Source organism: Theileria orientalis, chromosome 3, assembly GCF_000740895.1.
Source record: "Theileria orientalis strain Shintoku DNA, chromosome 3, complete genome".
Taxonomy (NCBI): domain Eukaryota; phylum Apicomplexa; class Aconoidasida; order Piroplasmida; family Theileriidae; genus Theileria; species Theileria orientalis.
Window position 1 is genome coordinate 343,447 of NC_025262.1, and position 22,263 is coordinate 365,709.

Here is a 22,263-nt window from a genome sequence, read left to right on the forward strand (position 1 = left end):
ATTAGAAAAATGAGTGCATATTCGAGAAATAGATCGTTTGATTCTAACTACTCTGACACCAGCGACGGTAGTGAAGAGGACGTTCGTATTCGCGATAAACTCAGAAATGAGTGCGAAGGTGTGAGTACTAGGATTATTTGTGAAAAGCTTAACTTTCCATACAACCCAGTTGAGTTGGATCTGTCTCTACTGGACGACGAGAGTGTTTGGAGTGACCTGGAGGTCGAGAACACGCCTAAAGATAACTTGTTATTTGAGTTAACAAGAGAGCTACTAGGTATCAGAAGATAGATGATTAAATCTAGTGTGAATGCCACTTATTTATTGAAACGCAATCGACAAATGATAAATTATTAACACATAATGTAGCTGTGAGAATAAGTTCTTTGTTTAACGTGTTGATCAAAAACAAGGAGTACAGTACCAGGGGGTTGTACTTGTCAAAACTGATGATTAAGTTGAATCCAGCAAACTACACGGCATGGTACTACCGTCTCGAATGCATTAAGACGCTCGATTTAAATCTGGAAGAGGAGCTAGGTTTATATTAAATAAGTGCTAAGTAGCTAGGGGTTGCACACCGTTAACTATGTCTAATAATGAATAGAATTCGCAAGGAGGATAACTTCTGAGTCAATAAAGTCATATCAAGTGCGTTCAAACCCATATATTAGTTGCTTTAATGCTGTAAATAATCGATTGATTTCAGAGTTGGAACCACAGGAGGCAGATATGTGAGCTCGCAAACTCAAAATTCAACGAACTGGAGTTTGTAAAGCTGGAGATAGGGACGTCCCCAAAGAATCAGTCGGCATGGGCATATCTGTAAGTAAACAAACTGATTTATAGCTATTTTTTGTAAATTAAAAACAGCATCTATAATAGAAGCCAATTTCAACTATTTTACGAATAATGTAGAACATGGCTGATAAAGACCTTTGGGCCAACGGATAGGTCGGAAGAGTTTGAATTCGTGGACTTTTTAGTAAAAACTGACGTGTACAACAACTCGGCATGGAACTATAAGAACTTCCTGATTAAGCACTTCGAAGGAGAGTTGGACCTAGGGTACGTGCTAGGGGAGTTTGCACAGGACTTCCAGTCGCTGGTTGAGAGGCCGGACAACGAGTCGCTCTGCTCATACCTGATTGAAATGACATCGCACATACAAAGGAAGCACAGCAGGTGCATGAATGACGTGGACACGGAATGGCTGGACTCGATGAGGGGCAAGTGCAAAAGCATAGATTGCATATCTAGTAAATACAAATGTCAGCACAGTACATTATAGTTTAAGCTTAATTACACGCATCTCATTACCATGGTCAGGTTGTGGACCAGTCACAAGCTGTTTGATTCAGTCAATAAGGAGACAGCCGAAGTCAGTGCAGCTGTTGCGGCTTCTTAAGTCGATTAGTCCCTGCGCAAAGGTCGCGTCAGCATAGTTTAACAGTTGAATATAGGTATCGAGAGAGTTGACAATCATGGATCCGATACGTTCTCGTTTTTACGAAACCAACACTAACTGGTTCTAATGTCAATTTCAGTTGAAGGTGCATTGAAGTCTTCACAACCATATTCATGAATGGTGTTCCTAGAAACAGCGGGATGTGCGTATCACATCGGCACGTCTAGTACTTGACATTCTTAAACATTAACGGTTGCAGTTGGTATTACAGCCTTAATTGGGCTCTAAAATTCACTAAAGAAACTGTAGTAGTTGGCTTTGAATAGACTAACATTAAAGATCGGTAATTGACTCCTGCATTCATCTGTGGCTAAAGTTGACATAAAGCATAAAAACAGACCATACGGCGACAAATAAATTTATAGTACAATTGCGATATGGCTTTTGGATTCAGTGAATAAAGGGTTGGTAAGCAGTCGGCTTATTAGGTTTTACTCAGTGATCAGCTAGCGTTGGATTAGGTGGCAACGGCAGCCAGAATGTCGCGTCTCAAGTTCCTCGTGAACACCGCTTTGACGTTCACAAGTCCGTTGATTGCGCCCTTTTTGAGCCAAAATCTGAACGCCGCGCAGTTGCCCATGGCCCTTGTGGGCCAGTGTGCCCTGTCGTACTTGTTATACTCCAACATGTACCCTCCGCTGAGGAAGTTTAGTATGTTCATGGTGCACATGGTCAAGAACAGGTTCAGTGTTGTAGTTTTTGGACCCGAGTTTGGGAACACACCTGCCATGCCTACACCGACTGAGGTGGCGTGGCACAAAAAGAAAAGCACAGAGAAGAATGCGGCTACTCTGGGATTTTTGAACATCTTTGCAGTCTCACTTTTGGGGAAATGGAGAACTTTTATGAACAAAATTTCACAAACAACTTGAACAAACGGGAAAAACAAAAAGGCGTGCCAAAACCCATTTGTTGAAGTCCATTCTTTATTCGCACCATAGTCTGTAACTTCCGAGACTATTGCCACAAGTGCAGCTGGGAACGACGATAGTATCATTATGATAACATCGATGTTGTTAATGTACTTGAAGTCAACAAGTTTGCCTGGCGCAATGCTGGGATAGAAGGCAAAGGTGGTTCCAAGGCCAATAATACTCATAATCATGGGTGATATCACGGGAAGGTCTTTCAAAATACCAACTTGATTGTGGGCATTACCGTATGTTTGACCGTTTGAGGCTACACTTCCATTTTCGATATCCTTTTGTTTTTTCTTAGCTTCTCTATTGTTTTTTTGATTTACTAAACTATTTTCACCTTTTACAAATACCTGAGCCCATAATATGGCTGCGATTGATGTTATGACTACCGATAGGCAAATTTGGAATCCAACGACAAGTAGATCTGTATTAAAGCGTCTGCGATCTCCAAATAGTTTTAAGGTTAACACTTGGAACGTTGATACCATAATCCCTGAAAGCGGTATAGCTGCTAGATAATATACAAGGCTTTCTCCTGCCAACTGGAAAATGAACACTTGTTTCTGACCGTAAATTACAGCGGAAGCAATTAAGGTCCAGTAAAAACCGGTTAAACGGCCATCCTTGCCTCCTGAAATGAACACCAACAGTAAAATGATGTTAATGAATGAGAAGGCTATGCTCACTCCAATGGAAATATTTTCAAAGTATTTTTCATAAGTTTGCACATAGATGGTACCAATGGTGACTGACATGAGGCAGAACAGTTCCATAGCAGAATATATCCTGCTCACATAGATGCCAAATAGTTTTTCGTCCAGCTGGAATCTTTTTAAGCAAAAGGCAGCACCATTCAATCCAACCCTCATGGTGAGTAGCAGTGACAGTCCCGCGAAGAAAAGGGCAGCCTTTTTAATAGCCGAGTCAGGCTTATATTGATGATTTGATCTTGTTGTTGTTGTACCTGGACTCATGGTCATTGATAAAAAAGTTTAAGGGACTTTCTGTTCAAATAAGTGTATGCAAGGATGTACTAACTACAGGATGAATATGTAAAAAAAAATACAAATTAAATGTATAAATAGGACCCTGGACGGAATCCCTGATAAAAGATACTTAAAAATTGCTCATATATCGCTCTGAAAGATTTTATTGTGTTTTTTGCGGCTTTGTGTGTTACATCTACTAAGTCAGATTGATCCAAGCCGCGATGTAACCCCCATAGCAAATAAAGGCAAATTGCTCGAAGGTCCAGAAGAACCCAGCAAACTTCCATTGATGGTTAGGCTGTTGCCGTCATTTTACTGTGATTCACGCTTTCAGGCTGTTGAATATTCAATCGTAGACCGCCTACACACCTACCTCTCACCTAAGGAATCACATAGCATTCTGTCTAAAATTTTATTTAAAACCAAAAATTGGAGGCTTTTCAACCAGATGGTAATTGATCTGACCATTTTCCATTTTTATCTATATAAATTCCTGTTTTATCGTTGAATTTTTCCTCCGATGTAATTTGCTGTTTGGTTGCTGTGGTTCCACACACACACCCTGTCAGTGTCCTGAAATACGCGAATTCACCTTTATAAATACCAATACCGGCTTCGGATTCATTTATCTTAACAGATCTACAATTTTAAAGATAGATCAACCTACTTTCCATTAAGACTTTCGCACTGCGTTAAGTGGTGTTACACACGGAATCTTCCCTTTGATAAAGGTGATACATATGTGAATATATTCGTTTTTTGAACCCTCAACACCAATATTTCCCAAAATTTAAAAGATTTTGATCAAAGATGTTAAATATTACGCTCTTGCGTCCACTTTATTGCGAACCAACGCGCCTTTCCTACCACGTGCTCTCATATGACATTTATTTTACTTATTACACATTCTACATTGGCGTATATACACTGTTTAATATGTATGGGTGCGAATTAAAAAGATTAGTGTCTGTCCCTGTGATCGTGTGGGTTCGCTGATATGACCTTTATGTTCGGGAGGTTCAACTTCAGGAAGTTGAGCATATCTGCAGTGTCCTGATCTACTTGGATCACCGGCACGTCGAGCTCGGACTTTTCTGGGATGAAGTCCATCCTCCTCTCCCTTTCCTCCTCCTGCAGCTTGAGTGAGATTCCCCTCACTGGGCCCTTTTGTATTCTCCTCATCAGGTGCTGAATTAATCATTAATTTGGGTCTTACATTATTTTATATATTTTCATGTAGCTTCACTATGACTTACTGTTATGAATCCTGCGACTTTATTCCTCATACGTTTCGATGGAATTAGAGCAACCTCCTCTGCCACCTTTTTGTTGTACTGGAAATCCAGTCCAAGTCTAAAGATTAGCATTAGCATAAATTCGTTTAACTGCTCGTTTATCTATATACATGGCTCAAAACTTACTTTCCGTAGTACTTCTCTACGATGTGGCGTGCGGCACGTTTTACAGTCTTTGTTCTAACGCGACCCTAAAAGTTTAAATATGGTGGAATCCAAACGTACCATTATTACTTGTTATATCAGCAGTATAATGTTGATAAACCTTTATTCGTTTCAGCGAAATCGATGTTTTGCAGATTACTTATTATCGTAGGAATGTTGATTTTTTATTACCAAATCAACAAACCATTATAAATATTTTTATCAGAGGCTTGTTTGAGAATAACAACCAGAATGTTTGAATTTTCAGTAATGTTCAAAATTGAGCATGGGGCATGGCGAATCGGTACCGATGGGGAAGGTCAATGTGTTACGCAACAGCTTACGTTGTCCATAATATTAACACTTTTGTAATTAATAAAATATTTGTATTGATTTAAATCAATTTGATTTCCCTTTTGTGGTCTCTGAGTATATTATACTCAGACACACTTTATTTTCCCAGCCTTCCACTGCCAATTTATTCCATATATACTCGTTTTTTCACACTGTACTCATTAATCTAGTTACAATCAATCAAATAAACTCATTTATATCAAAAATGTGCAATAATTACCCTATACACTCCACTAAATCGACATTAAACATTAATTGTTGCGCTTCGCTCTTCCTCACTTCGCGAGTCCGTACTTGTTTAACCTCAGTATTTCCTCGGGGCACTCGAACTCCACGCAGTACATCTGCTTGCTGGGCGCCACGTTCCTCACCTTTGTTATCTTGTACTTCTTCAGATTCATGCGCAGGGCTCCGGTTATTCTCTCGTCGATTTCCTCCTCGTATTCCCTTTGGGCGCTGAAGCAGTAGCAGTGCACCATGCACCTTCTCAGTGGATTATCCTTTATGTTGCTCGCCAGTCCCACGAACACGTCTGCATCATTTCATTCAGTCGGTCTGTTACCTAGGAACTCCAGCGCTATTCTCGGCAGGTTCATTATGAAATGCACCTTTTCCCCCTTAAACTCCATTTTTTCAAACTTCTTCACCGTCTTGTCCAGCACCTTGTTCTCCTTTACTACCTTCGATATGAAGTCTCGTGCGTCCTTGTTGAACACCTTTACCAGGTCTTGCACTTTGTTGAGCTTAGCGTTGATCTCCATGTACTTGGCCCCTATATTATTGTTATAGCGACGCAGCATTACTATGTTCGCCACTGCTCCAATACTTACCCACTGGATTGAGGTCGTTGGCGAGCACACAGCAACCCTTTTTGGCGGCATAGATAGCAAAAGGGCCGACGCCCGCAAACATATCAACTACGTGTTATTAAGGATTACCTTTTTACTTTAAACCTATCTTTCTAACTACCTAACTATCACAATTGCTATAAAATATATCAAACATCCACTGATACCAAGTATATCGTCCGAATCTAACAAATTTCTTATTCTGTTCCTCTCTTGGATTAACCTGATTCAACTATAACCCACGTCACAGATAAAACTACAGTATGCGCCTATCAGAATAATCTACTTGGATAATCACCTTGAATTCCAATACACGTTTGCAAAGTCGATTTGAAAATTCATTCCGTTTTCAATCTGCTCACCAATTTATTCTTTACATCGTACTTATTACTGTCAACAGTACTATTGTTACTTCTGGCAGCATTTACACTCGTGCCATTAACTAGTAGCTATTTACCTTAATTGTTCTATAAACCTACCAGCTTCGCTATATAGTTCTTTTCTCCTGCTAGGTGTTCTATGTCCATTGTTCTAAATTGATTCTGCAACTCCGACCTTTTATTTATGACCGTTTTAATGTGTTTGTGCTTCTAAACAAACTGTCACACCCTTATATTTAATAACAGTTGTATGAGAAACTAGACATATATTTTTAATGGCTAAACGTGTGAGCGTATCTGCGGTTATAAATCTTACGTCAAGTATGATTTTTCCTATCAGCTTCTTTATAGCCAGTCTTTCGCTTGGGATGTTCAAGTGCGCTATGTGTCCAATAGTCTCAAATCCCACCATCGTTCCGATGTCGTCATCGAATACTAGCTTGAAGGCCTCCTCTAACAATTTCATTATGTGTCGCTTAGCATTTTTACGGCTCCTACCTGCTGTCAAACTTTGGTAACTTATGGTCTGGTCCACTTTTGAGTATTCCTCCGCCTCATCTATTATTAACTGTTTGAGGGGCTCCGGCAACAATTCCCACCCTATTCGCATTATTAGTCGGTTAACAAATGCACACTAGTACACACCAATACTACCACTGTATAGCTACTATAGGCCTGTTCCAATGATTCTGGTAACCCTAAATTTAACAGACGTTTTACTCACTTTTCAAGATATATGTTCTCGTCTCCGATTCATCATTTTTGTAATTGTACATTGTGTTTATTTTCGATTTGACTGTGTTTCTAAAGAACTTTATTAATATTTTTCGTTACTTGAATAGGCCTTGATCGCTAAAAGTTGCAATTTTACTCTTATTTATCACAACTTTCGTTCTTTCCTCCACTCTTTTATAGCTATAAATCAATCAATTCATTTATAATTCATTTGGTAGTTATGTGTTAACTATTATGTGCTCTGTACATACTTATCAAGGTCTTCTGCTGTCATTATTTTTTTATCTTCCTCGAATCCATCTTTACTCCTTGTTTTAATTCGTTTGTTTTCAACCTTTTCTAGTTTATCTGGTACTGCCTTATCTGTGTTTTTGTCATTAGTTTCAATGACAACATTGCTATCAAATTCGTCATTATTTGTATCGTTTAATTTAATTTTTTTGGTTTGGTTCTCAATACACTTCCGTCTTCTTTTATTTCGGTAAGCCATATTCAATATACTATTAATGTTGATAAACAAATAATCAACACTGTTACAATGAATGATTCTACTATTCGAGGAAACCACAAGTTTTACTGAATTGAGTAAAACAAAACTGTAAATTAAACATACAATCGACTTATATTTTACATATGCAAAGAACAACATCAAACGTTTTTAACTCATATTATGAATATTGGGACACACACATTATCTGTGACAAGTATTTTATAATTCTTTTTCATAACTAAATTTGATTATTATTTCAATTTTTATATATTATGAGTGATTTAAAATCTTTATTTTCATGGGAATTAATTAACTCAAGGAAAGGTTACGGCATCAAATTACTGAATGAGTTACATGTTTCGGATTCTATTATATTAGAAAAACCAATTTTTTCCTATATTCACTATTACTCAAAGTAATTTATTAAAATTATGACTATCGAGTTTATTCTATTAATTATTTCGAGTTTATTCTATTAATTATTTCGAGTTTATTTGGAATCTTTAATAAATTCATCTTAGGAAATTATCGCTAGTTTGTGACTATTGTTTCACTAACGTCGGTTCATTTACTGAAAATTTAAACCACACACTGAAAATGTAATTCATTTTATTGAATTATAAATTACAATTGAAAACAAACATTAGAATATTCATGATATTCAGATGTGGAAGGTCGGTTACCGATGAATTGCAAGATGAGATTAATAATTTAAAAGACAAATTTCCAGTAAATCTAAATATTTTTTATAATTATCTATAGGAATTGGAAGGTGTAAATTATATTAAGTGTAAATGTGGTTTTATATTCTGTAGTAATCAATGTTTCAAAGTAATTCATAGTAATCTGTTGTCTTAGTTTATTTCAATATGACATAGTTAGTCAAATTTATTTTTTCTATTTTGTTTCATATTTAATTTAATTATGTGTAAATAAATTTCATACATTTTATAATAATTAGGATTCTGATCCCTTTCACTCTTTTCTATGTAATCTGATGACTGAAGATGAAAAGGAATGCTGGAAAGCATTTAAGAGGTACAAATAACTTAAATTGATGTATTTTAGACATGCTCTAAAAACTCACGAAAATTTTATCTTTGCTGGTAAGTTTTTAATAGATTGTGTTTCTTTTCTCTGAAATATATTCTAATGATTTTTGAAGGGTTAATTTACGTCCAAATCATTTATGATTCTATTAATAATAAGAAATTGATTAAAGATTGGCTTGATATATTGAGTGGATTCTATCACATACCATGGTTTCTTTGATATCTTATACACATTTAATATTAAACATTATTTAATAGTTACTTATTATTATACTATATAATTAAACTAAAAATTCGTTAGTTAACAATTTAGTTAATTATATTATTAAATAGTTCGTAATAATCACATTTTAACATTATTCAAGGCACTCCATGGATGGATCAGATTCTAAAAAGGATATGTTAGATAAAATATAAATATTATGTTTTAGGGCCATGGAATCCTTTAATTTGTTGACAAATTGTTTGAAAAGATACAAAAATGTACTGATAAACGATAACAATGTAGACGAACTGTTTTCATTTGATTTTTTCCTACAAATATTGGTCAGTATTAAATTATTAACATTGTCCAAGAAATAGTTTTATTTATTTGCTTTTGGACAATATATAATTTCAACTGTGTAGGGTATGATGGACCTGGTGTGTGTTGACATTGAGATACAAAATCCAATAAATGACCTACTGTTTAATCTCAAAAATGATACACATGGGAGATTATTAATAGAATCCATGTCAACGGTATATTAATTTGAGTTGAAATTCGAGTTCAGGAATTGTCAATGATTTATCAAATAATTAACGCCAATAATAATCAACTAGGGCTTGATGATATAAACGAAACCATCCAAAAGTAATTTTGAATATCCAACTTAAAATAAAACAATTAGGAAAGAATTGTACCCAGAAACTATGGGATTGGGCCTCTTTAATTACTTATCAAAAATGAATCACTCATGTGAACCGAATTTACAAATAGAATACACCAAGAATAATATCGCGCATGTAAAACAAAAGATATTTACAAAATAAAAACAACTAATAAAATTTTTAGATTGCTCCTCTTGTTGATGTACCAAGAGGAGAGGAAGCAACAATTTCATACATAGATGAAAAAGATTCAGTAGAAAATAGACAGGAGAAGCTGTATAAAGTATTATACATATATTAATTATTACTATGAGTGGAAATTTACTCTAGGGTATAAGTATTTAATGATATAAGTACACACATTAAACATCAATACCACTAATTGAACAGAATTATGGATTCAAATGCGATTGTAACAAATGTATTCTAGAAGGTTCAAATTACAAACTGTAAAATTAATCTCCTCCTAGATAGCAATACGTGATACAAATTGTATTCTTAATTTGTGATTTTATTTGTTTGTGTGGTGGTGTGTTGCCGTTTAGATTTAGTAAATTTAGCATGATTAAGCATATAGAAGACAATGATGGATTCACACTGGATGAGCTCTTAGAATCTATAGTCGCCGAAAAGATATTTAACATAAATGAGGATAAAATTCTTACTCGGCTGGCCTCCGCCATTAAACTTAAATTTTCAACAGTTTACGATAACACATCGACCAATATATTTGTTAGAGCATCCTTAGCGGATAGCACCTATAAATCGCAGAGTAACATATTGTTTACTACACGTAGTGTAAGAAATGAAGTTAATTCCTCAAGGCCCAGAATACCTCAGAAACCTACCATTTTAAACTGGTTTAAAAGAGACGCCTCAAAGACAGTTGAAAAGAAGGAAGTAAAACAAGAGTGTGTGTACACGGAAGAGCAGCCTTCCTCCAATATTATACCCGTTGATATTGGTACGTTTTTGACCTCCTGTTACACATAATCTAGCTAGATGTATCCTTTGTGGCACTTGTAATTATAAAATCGGCTTAGATTATTAATAACGACAATTGTGCAGACCCTTTTGGGACTTTGGTGATCACCGGAGAGATGTTGGCTTTCTCCTCAGATGATGAGTCAAACTTGGACACTGAAAGGACACACCTCAAGGATGTAAAGCCATCATCGGCTGCCAACGCACGATATGCAGCAGATGAGGATGATGAAACATGTCTGGACGACAATTCTCTGAATAATTGGTCCACAGATGACTGCTCACAATCGAGTAAATCGGTAGATTTTGACGTTGCCGACGGCGTTGCGGACTCTAATAATCAGTTGGACGAGAAAGGCTTTAGTCCGATGGATGTAGATTTGGCTTCTGATGATGTGCAAAACACAGGATCTTGTTCCAGTAACGATGAAGCAGTGGACACTTCACTCAAAGATGACCTTTGTAACGAGGCAGAAATTAGGTCTCAACCAGTAGGCAAAGTCGAATCGGATGTGACAGGAACGAGTCGATCTGGACAGATGAGTCAACCTGTAAGTGATGTCAAGATGAGTAACGATCTGTCGGCTGAAGACCAATTGAAGATCAACTCAGCCACAAATGTAGATGTAGCCGCTAAAGATGATTACAAGGGGAAGGAAAACGTGATCTATTTGGGTAATAATATAATTGTGCTCCACGGCAGTGGAAATAATGCGTCAGGGTGTTATTGGCTCCTGAGTAAAGTGTTTGATTGCGAATTTAAGACACTGATAACGAACACGTATCAGGAAAACGAGTTTATCATCATCCAAAATAAGAAGGTGCAGCACATAGACTGTACAGTGTTGAAGACCCAGTTGAGTGACGAGTTGATACCAGTAGAAAAGGTGAAGGACATACTGTTGAACAGACACAGCCAAGTGTGCGTTCTGGAGCACTTTGACCACCTGGGAAAAAATTGGCAAATACTCATGAGCAAGTGGTTCAACAAGGTGTACGAAAAGCTGTTCATCATACTGTGCTGTAATGTAAACTACGTGGACTTCAGAGTCAGGTCATATTCGCTGGTTCTGAGGCTGAACGGGCTCGACAGGGATAGGTTCATAGACCACGCGCACAAGATGTTTCTGAGGAGCTACAACATGCCGAACAAGAACTACATGAACACGCGAAGCTACGTCATGAACGCGAACAGGAACAGGTACTGCCTGTCCAGGTTGAACGTGATTGAAATCGCGAACAGGGTGGATTTCGACCTCATTCTGTTCTTCAACACGCTGGTCGACGCCCAGCGCAACTACATGAATGCCATCAGGAAGCACAGGACGAGGCAGAGCCACAAATGGCTTCGGAGCCTAATACATATAATTCTGCACAACTCCCGCAATTTTTCGAGCCTCAAGAGCAGCGTTAGCTGCGCCACTGCGGCCACTCCTGAGGCCAGTGGTAGCGGCGACACTAGCGCCGCAGTAGATCAGGGTGACAGTGGTGCGGCCAGCGCCGGCGACGCAACTCCCACCGGTTACAGAACTGTGTCCACTCAGCAGGAAAGCAGCGCTCACAAGCCAGTTAACGACGTTAGCAAGCTGATAGTCAAGCTGATAACTGACACCATAGCCGAGTACGGCGTCCACGAGTTGGACCTAATGCTGATCGACTTCTACAACAGGCTGATGGAAATGGGAAGTTTGGAGCTCGAACCTCTGAAGCCGGACATCAACAGGCTAATCTCCAACGTACCAATTAGCTAGCGCTAGTAGTTAGTTACCTCAACTATTTAGTGACTGATACTCTGCTAATTTACGTCAACAGATGTTCGTGGATAAGCCGCTGGACGATGACTTGACTGACCTTGAGGCTAAGATCTGCTGTATGAAGTTCCTCGTATACGACTTAATTTGCTTGATACAGGATTCAAGACTTAGTCGCGCCAGCTAATGCCCCCTCATAATGTACTAACAGTGTGTATCAATGCTATGTGTGTATAACTACTGTGCTGTCTATGCTTAAGTGTAGATAGTGACCATGAAATTAGTTGAACTGTAGCTGACGGTAATCTTCATCCTTTTCGTACTCGATGTTGATTCTCCTCCTTCTTTTGGGAGGTTTCACCTCCTCCTTATCCTCCTCAGCCTCGGCCTCCTGCTCCTTCTCCTCCTCGAAGTTATACAACTCCCCGTAGATGCCCTGGTTCAGCCTGTTGAGCAGCTCCTGCTCTATGCTTCTGTCCAGCTTCGCCGCTATTTCCGCCTTCTTCTCTCTTATCAGTTCTCGGCGGTCCGTTTTCTTTTTCACTGGCGTCACCTTCACCTTTTTGCTCAGCGCCATTGAGCGCATGTTGCTGAGCACCTCCTTCAGTCTCCTGAATCTTTTTTTGCACTTTTCCGTCAGGTGACTTGAGAATCCCACCTTTGTTTTCTCTATGATTTCTGCGATTCCTGCTCTGTTTGAGTTTGAGAGCTTTATTTTTTCCCACTGGTCTCTGGGCAGGTGACACCGCTCAACTCTCTTTAAACACAGCAACAAATCACCTAAAAATCAGTGTAATTGAATTTAAATTGGTATAATTGGTATAAATTTGTGCGATTTGTTCAAATCTGTTCAACTAATTCTCTTCACTCACCTTGATCTTCAATTACTGTTGCATAGTTGCTGTTGGCTAGAGGACAACTTGCGTGGTTACACAGCCCAGTTACGTTATATATATTGGTGCAAAATGCCTTTGTGTCAGTTCTAAATTCCATCAATTAATATCAGCTACCTTTAAGGCACATAATTACCACAAACTGATTACAAGTACACATTATTAAACTTACGTTTTACGGAAAGAACAAAATCCGTTTTTAATCAACTGCCAAACCACATCATCACTCATTTTACTTAACTTTTAGAATATTATACATCATAATTTGTGTGCTTAAATGATCAATGAACCACTTTTGAGCAGGAAGAGTGTATTCATTAACACGAGAAAGAATTATTAAGTTTAAACACATAAGTGTAATATAATTAATTTATTATAAATTTTTCATTAAAATTAAATTGCGATTAGTGATAAAATTACATTGTATATAACAGAAAATGATATTTAAACAGTAATTGTTAGGGGGGCAACAAATAATGTAAAAAAGCATAATTACAAACACATTGAAGTTGTTTTTTATAATATTTTCATTAAATTAATATTTTTTATCGGTTTTGATGTAAATAATTTGTTTAATATAAATTCCATAATGGAACAATAGGATTCCACGAAGTATAGTCAATCGTAACCTTCTGTGTAATATAACCATAACATAAGACAATAGTCCCTATAAATACCGGCATAATAGTTGTGTAATGTAGTTTTGATCTGTAAAATATAAATCTGTCCAAAAATGTCGATGTTTGGATTCGGTAAAAACATACCAGTCACACCTATTCCTAATAATAAAGATGATAACAATATAACCGGAAAATGTATAAAAATAACTAGCTTATTATCTATATAACTAAGATATTGTCTAATTATTTGAGTAATTAATTGATAAAACGCTAAATACCAGTGTTAACTGCCGATTTATAGTCGATCCGACCGCTTTGGAACGTGGAGCGAAGGCTTTGCGAATGCTCGACTCTTCGCCAAACGCTCAAAAGGCCTTTGAGCTGACGAAAATGCAAGAAATGACAAAGCAACAGGAAATACAAATGCAAATTGAACAGGTTTCTACTTAGTACTCAAGATTTATTTACATAAATGAATAGTTTGTTAGTATATATGTAGCCAGCAGTTATAATGAGGTTAACAAGTGAGATTAGATGAGACTGAAACAAGGGGAATTGGGAACTCAAAAGGCTAAAATAGAAAGCGATGAAAGGAGGAAGTTATTGTCACATCAACAGGAACAGGAGAGAATAACAGCTCAATATAAAGCTAAACTAGAAGAGTACGTATTAGACAAACAAGTGGATAGATACTATGATAAAGAGCTGGTTATTATAGAATTATATATTTAACAAGTTAAAACACAACTTGATGAAAAATACTTAGTGAGATGTATCAAAAAAAGTTGCTCGACCAAAAGAGACAAAATGAGGAATGGCTACAGCGTCAGCATCAGCAGTTTCTGAAGCAGGAACAAATAAGGAAGAACACAGGTATTGAAAAAGAAAAATGATGATACATTGATAAATGACTAATACTGCCCTTAGAAAATGAAATATTGAACATGAAAAGGCAGCACCTGAAGGAAGAAAAGGAGTTGGAGAAGGACATAATGGTTGCCAAAGTGAGACAGGAAAACCTGGGTAAAATACAGCAAGAAAGAGATAATTTTGATATACACCTCAAGTGAGATTAGTAGATATGGTAAACATAACAGCTAGACGCAGTTAGGATAATGGTCGATTAGATAAGTAAGAGTGCTTGTGTGCACAACTCATTTCATGTAGAATGATGAAGGAGAGGTCCGTTGAAGAGAGAAAGACGAAGCTGGAGTCGCTAAACTTGATCTTCTCATCAGTTGGGTCAGGGTTGTCGTCGATACTTCAAGATAAGCAGCGTCTAACATACACGGTAATGACTATCTATAAGAGTAGATAGGTTGCGATGAAGACGACGACATAATATGATAGTACTTGGAGTAGTTAATTATAAAGTTGCCTCTAACCCACTTTGTCAAATGGATATGACTATAATGTAATTAGGTTATGACATTGACTGGGATCTCATTGGGGATCTACCTTGCGAAAAACGGAACCATTGTCGTTCGCAAAGTGATAGTAGGTTTCAGCAAGTCACACTCAAACCTTAGGAAAACAAAATCGGAAAGCCTTCACTGGTGCGCGAGACCTCAAAATCGATCATACCGGTAATTTTGAGCATTAGCATGGGCCGTTAGGGGAACCTGAAGAGTATGGTGAGGAAGGGGAACGAGTTCAACTTAAACGAGATCGTGCTGAACAGCAGCCTCAACCAGAGGCTGACCTGGTCAATAAACTCACTGCTCAAGTCGAAGCTGAATAAGACTCCGTACAGAAACATATTGCTGTACGGCCCGCCGGGAACAGGGAAGACGCTGTTTGCGAAAACGTAAGTTTGTGGATCGGAGTAATAGATAATGCACGAGCACTGATGGTGGGACTGTTGAGTCCGTGAGGAAACAAAGGACCGGAGTGCAGCAGATTTGAAGTGCTTGCGACTAATTAAACTTAGGTTGGCCCTGAGGAGCGGAATGGACTACGCGATCATGACCGGCGGTGACATAGGGCCCTTGAAGGAAAACGCAGTGACCGAGTTGAATAAGCTCTTCAAGTGGTCAAACAAGTCTAAAAAGGGGCTGATACTCTTCATAGACGAGGCGGAGGCGTTTCTGAGGAAGGGCAGGTCCACGCTGGAGGGAATGTCGGAAAACATTAGGAACGCCTTGTCGGTAAGTTTTGTTGTGCTATTGCAGTTAACAAGCAACCGCATCCTTTTTATTTTAAGGCTGTTTATCTAGGTAGATCAACAACCTTACTCTCTTTATTATGCCAATTATCACACGCAAATGTCATTAATATGAGTTTTAGACCTTTTTGTACCACACTGGCAATGAAAACACCAAGTTCTGCCTCATTCTCGCAACCAATGAGAAGGAGATTCTGGACAGGGCCGTTATTGACCGTATCGACGAACAGTTCAACTTCGACCTGCCAGAAGAGTCCGAGAGACTCAGAATGATCAAGCTCTTCATGCAGCAGTTCGTGATCAACCCGCTCAAGCGGTCCAAGGTGCAGATAGACGAGTTGATCAACGACTCGTACTTTGAGCAGCTGGCGAAGAGGACCCAGAACTTGTCAGGACGTCAAATTTCAAAGGTAGGCGCCACTGCAGACGCAGCCAGACAGTCTCCTGTAACGCAGTTACCTGAATATTAGTTATTTTACCCCATGCTGCCGTGCTGTGCCGCCCCATTTCGACACGACAACGTGTTTAACCCTTGTTAACAAGGCCCAACAGCAGCAAGTTGACTTGCAACACCATGTATCTCCTCCACCCCCGATTGTCAACTGGAACATTACCTCTACGCATCCGTATTTACTTTCATTATTTTCAGCTGTGCATCAGTTTACAAAGTGCGATCTACGGCAGCGGCGCAACTAAACTGACTCTCGACCTTGCCAACACTGTGATTGAGTGGCAGCTTCAAAACAACGCTAATCTGACATCCTAATGTGCGTATTCATGTTTAACCACGCCTACTTGTTCTTCAAACATGATTATTCTACACATGTACTCACACTAATATACTACTAGTGTATACACACACATAGTAGGGTGAGTACAAAGTGTTAGACTACACATACAGTCTCAGAGTACACATATGTATGACACGTATAGTGAATATATACTATATATAATATGTATGTGTATATACTATATATAATATGTATAATGTGTATATAACATATGTAATAAGCGTAACATATACAGTACATATAGTGCATATATAATGTGTGTAATATATCAATGTAACATGTGTAGTGTATATACAATATACATACAATAGTGCTGCATACACACATTGTGCAATTATCACGCCACAGCTATGTATATTCACCAGTCATGGTAATAGTGTGTAGACGTACTTTTAAGGATATTAGTTTGCGGCGTCGAAGGCACTCATCAGTTGCAACGCACTGTACTTCCACCTATAACATACCATCAGCATACTCTAATCACTCGCAGTTAACTGACACCGGCTGCGTCCACTGTGGACGAATACCTGCGCAATCAACACTCCCTATCTACTTAGCTCTACGTATCTGTCTATGCCGCTGTCTACCTATTGCCCACTTGTATATCTTGTCTTTCGATTTCAGGTCAAGGTCCACGAACGACACTTTGTTGTACAACATTCTATACCCTCCTGGCTCATTCTTTCGGCCTGAGTACAATATGTTCACTATTATCGACAGGTCCATTGCCACTCTTCCGTAGAGGTACATGCTTATCCATGCCCTGACTCTCTCCACCTCACTCTCCGAGACTATTCCCCTCTTGATACTGCGCCCTCTCTCAACTCTCTCCTTTTTATTCCGGTAATATATTGTTCTCATTATTGTCTTTATCGCTTCATCCTCCAGTATCAACAGATGTATTCCACTATTTCTGGCTGTGCTACCCATTTTACTACGCTTTAGAGGCACGTTCTCTTCATCATCACTGCCGTTTTTCCTACCACTGCCACTCGGTGAGGAACCTAGCAAACAAGCGACAACTTCATTCAACAGCTTAAACAGACGATGGTTATTGGCGTTAAACTCATTTGACGCTCTGTGCACTGCCATATTTGCGTTGCTCGTTTTAAAACTACAACGTCTCTCACTGTTCAACACGCTCGTCAGTTTAATGTGCATCAAATGCACCAACTCCATCCCCTCTACATGTTTATTAGTTTCTTAATGTCTGTGTTATCGTTTATACTCATTTACTCATCATGATCCCCAATACGTAGCTATCTATCTATATACTCATCTATATACTACTTAATCAAAGTCTTATCCGCCTAATCTATGCTATTTGCACGTGTGCCTATCTATCTTCCTATCTTCGTCTATAAACTCATGCATACTTCGATAAAATGCTCTTTGTATCTCATATTCATTTCTCTTGATCGATTTGAATTGATCATAGAGGCCCATTTTTCTAATCATCGTCACTATGTGCTCATCACCATCACAGTCATTGTCACTACCATTGACACTAGCATTGCCTTTGCGATTGCAATTACCGTTGCCACTACCATTATCCGTAACTCTATTGCCATTACCACTATTATTACCTATTTTATCGCTTCTCTTGGTAACTTTTCCCATGACACTATCTCTTTCTATTTCCCTGCCCTTTGTGGAACCTCTGTTTCTTTCCCTGCTGCCGCTTGTGAACTCGCCCATTCTCAGAAGCAGGCTATACATGCTGTACAGTGCTGAGGCCACCAACTGCTGTCCTGCTGCCAGCGCCTGCAGTTTCGACACCATTACGAGCTTCTTCCTGTTTTCCACGATCGATCTAACCACCAACTCCAGCAAATCGTCACCGCCTTCCTCCATGCTTGCTCTCCTGTTCGAGAATTCATCAGTGCAGCAGATCCCACTAGCCTGATCTGCTTCCACTCCTTTCCTTACTCTTCTCTTCAGTTCACTTCCGAACAGTTCTTCTGGCGCTATTTGATAATTGTTTACGAACATTCTCAGGTTATTCTGCGGTATTTGCATCAGCTTTATCATTTCCTCCCTGATCGACTCCCGATCCAACTCAAAAAACTTACACGGGTCATAGTGAGACTCGTGCTTACCCCTAACCTTTGACGTTCCGTTCGACATTATGTAATTCACATTCCTCTTGTTTATTTGGTTCATTTCAAACATGCTCGGGTATTTTTTAAAATTTTTCAATCCGCACTTCAACTTTATCTCAATACTTACGTTTTTCACGTCCCCTTTGTCCTTCGTGCAGCTTTCTAATCCGCCACCTTTTCCAACTCCATTCACTCTATCATTTTCACCTATGTTTCCGATTTCAATAATCCTGTCAATATTAAACAGATCCTCCTCGATAGAGCAAAATTCGTATCTATCATTGTCGAATATTCTTTTGGTCCTCAACGTCTCTTTTGCCTTCGATTCAGTAGCATGGTCAATCAAATCATTCGCGTCCACTATCTCGATAGAATTTGCGTCTATTTCCATCGAATACCTTTTTTCCAACACATCGTCGTAGAATACCATCATTTTATTTCTATCCATCTTCCTCATTTCATTATTCGTTCTACTCTTTTCATTACCATTTATTGCAACAGTGCTATTACTATCAGGTCCCATGTTACTATCGTTAGCGTATTTACCGCTCGGAATCAACAACTCTTCAAACATTGTTCTCAGCTTCTGCGATACACTTCTTTCTATTACACATAACATTTTACTCGGTACGTCACTTGCGATATTATTTAATCCGTTTTGTTTTCGATTTTCATCAAAGTTCCTCAATTTCGCGATATAATCACCTTTCCTATTTTCAAAGCTCAAATTATGATTAATACTTTTGTTAAAATGGTTTAAAAAACTGTTAAACTGATAATGAAACCTAATTCTAGAGGCATAGTCTTCAATGTTTTCGTTTTTTGGAATTTTTAAAATCCAATATCTCGGAATTTTAGCTAAAATACATATTAAAAATCATTAAAAAAACAGAGTAATTATTACGAAATCTTACCTAAAATTCCAGAATTAACGGGATTCTGAGAATATTTGTGGATAAAATGAAGAGAAGAATAACGATATTGGTCATACACATCAATTATATTAAAATCATTATATCTGTTATACAAATTTGTAATTCTGAAAACATATTGATAATTTCCAGCACCCAAAGGTGTAAGATATACAAAATACATATCAATTAGAAAACAAATTAAATATAATTAAAAAATAATGAAATATAATATATGAAAAAGATAAAAATACAAAACATAATCATAGATAATAAAAATACACTAAAACAGAATCCAATACATCGGTTGCAGCATCAATATAGCACCATTTATATTATATTTTTGTTTCTATACACTGATAATATATCAACTTATAACTAAACATCCATAATTGTTACTATTAATGTTTTTATTGTTATATTAACCTAATAACATTAAAACTAGTTCACTGTCAATACTCCAAATTCGCATCATCATTATCAACACTAAATTTATCAACATTTCAAAGATAAATCGTTTTTTATCATAATGGACGACAGTTCTACAAATAACGAAAACAACAATATGGATAACAATAACATTATTGATAACGATAACAATATCGATGACAATAATTATTACGATTACATTAACAATATCGATGACAACACCCCTGCTACCAGTTCAAACATTAATATTGAACAATTTAATATTGATCATTTTAATATTGATCAGACCAATATTGACAATCAACAACAAAACAATACTGAAAATTTTATATACAATCTTTCTGATGATTATTTTAATTTAATTACTTTTAAAACTCCATCGGATTTTTTGTTTTTATCATCTTATTTTTTATTTAAACAAATTGAATTATTGAATATTTTTACTCAAAATTCAAAAGATGACAAACGTTATTTTATTAAACTCATTAAGAATTATATTGTTTTATTTTATGATCTTTTAAATTTAAGGTACTATAGAAATGAGTTAGTTGTAAATTATTACAGTGATTATATAGAATCACTGTCACGTGGGAAAATTAGTTACAATCGTATATTTTCTATTAATGAAAATTCCGATGACAACAATCAGACGGAATCAACTGATGTAGAAAATTTTACATATGAACATTTAAAAATAAAGGACATTGAAAAGATATTAATGTATTATGATTATTAAAAATCTAATTAAATGATCAGACAATGATGTAATAATTAATCATTAAACTTTAACAAATCACAAATATTAATATAAATATAATACACATATGTGTTATTGTTGTGTTTATGTACATATGTATAACACATAAGTATCAATATATTTATATAAATACGAGTATCAGTATATATTACAGTTATTGACAATTATTGACACATCAATATAATATATAATTGAATTAACATTTACAATAATTTAAACTTAACACATTTATTAATTATTATAAATGATGGAATGATAAATTTATTGGCAATATAATAACATAATCATGTGCTTTTTTAATATTTACACCATACCAAACTGATGTGTAATAATATTCAATCATATAAGATGCACTACAACAGAATCCAATACATCGGTTGCAGCATCAATATAGCACTATTTATATTACATTTTTGTTTGTAAATACAGATAATATATCAACTTATAACTAAACATCCATAATTGTTACTATTAATGTTTTTATTGTTATATTAACCTAATAACATTAAAACTAGTTCACTGTCAATACGCCAAATTCGCATCATCATTATCAACACTAAATTTATCAACATTTCAAAGATAAATCGTTTTTTATCATAATGGACGACAATTATACGAATAACGAAAACAACAATATTTATAACAATAACATTATTGATAACAATAACATTATTGATAACAATAACAATATTTATTCCAATAACAATATGGAGAACAACTCATCAACTGGTTTAGATCAGAGGTTTGATTCTTCAGTTGCAGAAGCTGGATCCAATTCTGTCAACGGTTGTTCTGTAACATCCCGCGAATCATCAAATGAATCTTCTAGCAGCGATTCTTCATCCAGTGAATTATTCGTTTCTGAAAATGAAAATTCTGCTATGAGTAATTATATAAGTGTACCTCCTCATAACAGAGGTCGTGTTACAACTACTGCTACTATGCACAAATCTGCTCAAAAGGACTTTGTTTACAGTGGTATGACAACTAGCCTTTCAGAAAATAGTGACCGAGGAAACAGAGCAAGTAATATTATAAATATATTATATAAAATAAGATTATTCCTTATAGTGATGGGGCTAATTTGGTTAATAAAACTAATAATTACCATATTTCGTAACAATAATATGTAGGAAATAACTTAATACCGGATAATAAAAAAAGCTATAATATGTTTTACATCAACACATCGAATAATAAATGGTTATTACTGTTTAAAGAATCTTTTGAACCCAATTTATTAAACATATTGTCTAGTGACCAAAATTCGATAACACATTTTGGTTTTGGTCTATTGGTCAATTTTTACAAATAGT

The 22,263-nt window shown here is 36.7% G+C and overlaps 11 protein-coding genes across 11 annotated transcripts; 5 read left to right on the forward strand and 6 right to left on the reverse strand.

Moving 5' to 3' along the window:
• Positions 1–9: 9 nt before the first annotated feature.
• TOT_030000161 (protein farnesyltransferase subunit alpha) lies at positions 10–1,291 on the forward strand (the record flags this gene model as incomplete). Its single annotated transcript, XM_009692906.1, has 5 exons — positions 10–277; positions 370–540; positions 608–651; positions 710–825; positions 919–1,291. The coding sequence occupies 5 exons, from the start codon at positions 10–12 to the stop codon at positions 1,289–1,291; spliced, it is 972 nt and encodes a 323-aa protein (XP_009691201.1).
• A 634-nt stretch (positions 1,292–1,925) lies between these two features.
• On the reverse strand, positions 1,926–3,362 carry TOT_030000162 (conserved hypothetical protein; the record flags this gene model as incomplete). The annotated part of the gene is made up of 1 exon (XM_009692907.1): positions 1,926–3,362. One exon carries the CDS (start codon positions 3,360–3,362, stop codon positions 1,926–1,928), a length of 1,437 nt encoding a protein of 478 aa, XP_009691202.1.
• A 95-nt stretch (positions 3,363–3,457) lies between these two features.
• Positions 3,458–4,257, reverse strand: TOT_030000163 (hypothetical protein; the record flags this gene model as incomplete). The annotated part of the gene is made up of 3 exons (XM_009692908.1): positions 3,458–3,657; positions 3,823–4,016; positions 4,202–4,257. 3 exons carry the CDS (start codon positions 4,255–4,257, stop codon positions 3,458–3,460), a joined length of 450 nt encoding a protein of 149 aa, XP_009691203.1.
• An 80-nt stretch (positions 4,258–4,337) lies between these two features.
• TOT_030000164 (40S ribosomal protein S17) lies at positions 4,338–4,900 on the reverse strand (the record flags this gene model as incomplete). The annotated part of the gene is made up of 4 exons (XM_009692909.1): positions 4,338–4,565; positions 4,634–4,730; positions 4,799–4,863; positions 4,898–4,900. The coding sequence occupies 4 exons, from the start codon at positions 4,898–4,900 to the stop codon at positions 4,338–4,340; spliced, it is 393 nt and encodes a 130-aa protein (XP_009691204.1).
• Positions 4,901–5,445: 545 nt separating this feature from the next.
• TOT_030000165 (uncharacterized protein) lies at positions 5,446–7,623 on the reverse strand (the record flags this gene model as incomplete). Its single annotated transcript, XM_009692910.1, has 11 exons — positions 5,446–5,702; positions 5,733–5,942; positions 6,031–6,087; positions 6,186–6,241; positions 6,317–6,372; positions 6,498–6,549; positions 6,588–6,627; positions 6,897–6,998; positions 7,123–7,202; positions 7,233–7,313; positions 7,385–7,623. The coding sequence occupies 11 exons, from the start codon at positions 7,621–7,623 to the stop codon at positions 5,446–5,448; spliced, it is 1,230 nt and encodes a 409-aa protein (XP_009691205.1).
• Positions 7,624–8,620: 997 nt separating this feature from the next.
• On the forward strand, positions 8,621–9,998 carry TOT_030000166 (uncharacterized protein; the record flags this gene model as incomplete). The annotated part of the gene is made up of 6 exons (XM_009692911.1): positions 8,621–8,661; positions 8,692–8,729; positions 9,432–9,528; positions 9,566–9,680; positions 9,730–9,828; positions 9,936–9,998. 6 exons carry the CDS (start codon positions 8,621–8,623, stop codon positions 9,996–9,998), a joined length of 453 nt encoding a protein of 150 aa, XP_009691206.1.
• A 108-nt stretch (positions 9,999–10,106) lies between these two features.
• TOT_030000167 (conserved hypothetical protein) lies at positions 10,107–12,467 on the forward strand (the record flags this gene model as incomplete). The annotated part of the gene is made up of 6 exons (XM_009692912.1): positions 10,107–10,509; positions 10,614–10,903; positions 11,132–11,652; positions 11,704–11,938; positions 12,128–12,265; positions 12,342–12,467. The coding sequence occupies 6 exons, from the start codon at positions 10,107–10,109 to the stop codon at positions 12,465–12,467; spliced, it is 1,713 nt and encodes a 570-aa protein (XP_009691207.1).
• A 93-nt stretch (positions 12,468–12,560) lies between these two features.
• Positions 12,561–13,404, reverse strand: TOT_030000168 (uncharacterized protein; the record flags this gene model as incomplete). The annotated part of the gene is made up of 3 exons (XM_009692913.1): positions 12,561–13,060; positions 13,153–13,262; positions 13,346–13,404. 3 exons carry the CDS (start codon positions 13,402–13,404, stop codon positions 12,561–12,563), a joined length of 669 nt encoding a protein of 222 aa, XP_009691208.1.
• Positions 13,405–13,906: 502 nt separating this feature from the next.
• TOT_030000169 (uncharacterized protein) lies at positions 13,907–16,723 on the forward strand (the record flags this gene model as incomplete). The annotated part of the gene is made up of 12 exons (XM_009692914.1): positions 13,907–13,988; positions 14,095–14,231; positions 14,328–14,455; positions 14,560–14,666; positions 14,721–14,859; positions 14,961–15,084; positions 15,216–15,290; positions 15,323–15,379; positions 15,410–15,600; positions 15,724–15,940; positions 16,080–16,367; positions 16,607–16,723. The coding sequence occupies 12 exons, from the start codon at positions 13,907–13,909 to the stop codon at positions 16,721–16,723; spliced, it is 1,662 nt and encodes a 553-aa protein (XP_009691209.1).
• A 574-nt stretch (positions 16,724–17,297) lies between these two features.
• TOT_030000170 (conserved hypothetical protein) lies at positions 17,298–19,945 on the reverse strand (the record flags this gene model as incomplete). The annotated part of the gene is made up of 3 exons (XM_009692915.1): positions 17,298–17,930; positions 18,360–19,708; positions 19,765–19,945. 3 exons carry the CDS (start codon positions 19,943–19,945, stop codon positions 17,298–17,300), a joined length of 2,163 nt encoding a protein of 720 aa, XP_009691210.1.
• A 703-nt stretch (positions 19,946–20,648) lies between these two features.
• TOT_030000171 (hypothetical protein) lies at positions 20,649–22,262 on the forward strand (the record flags this gene model as incomplete). The annotated part of the gene is made up of 4 exons (XM_009692916.1): positions 20,649–20,657; positions 20,681–20,910; positions 21,690–21,973; positions 22,081–22,262. The coding sequence occupies 4 exons, from the start codon at positions 20,649–20,651 to the stop codon at positions 22,260–22,262; spliced, it is 705 nt and encodes a 234-aa protein (XP_009691211.1).
• Position 22,263: the final 1 nt, after the last annotated feature.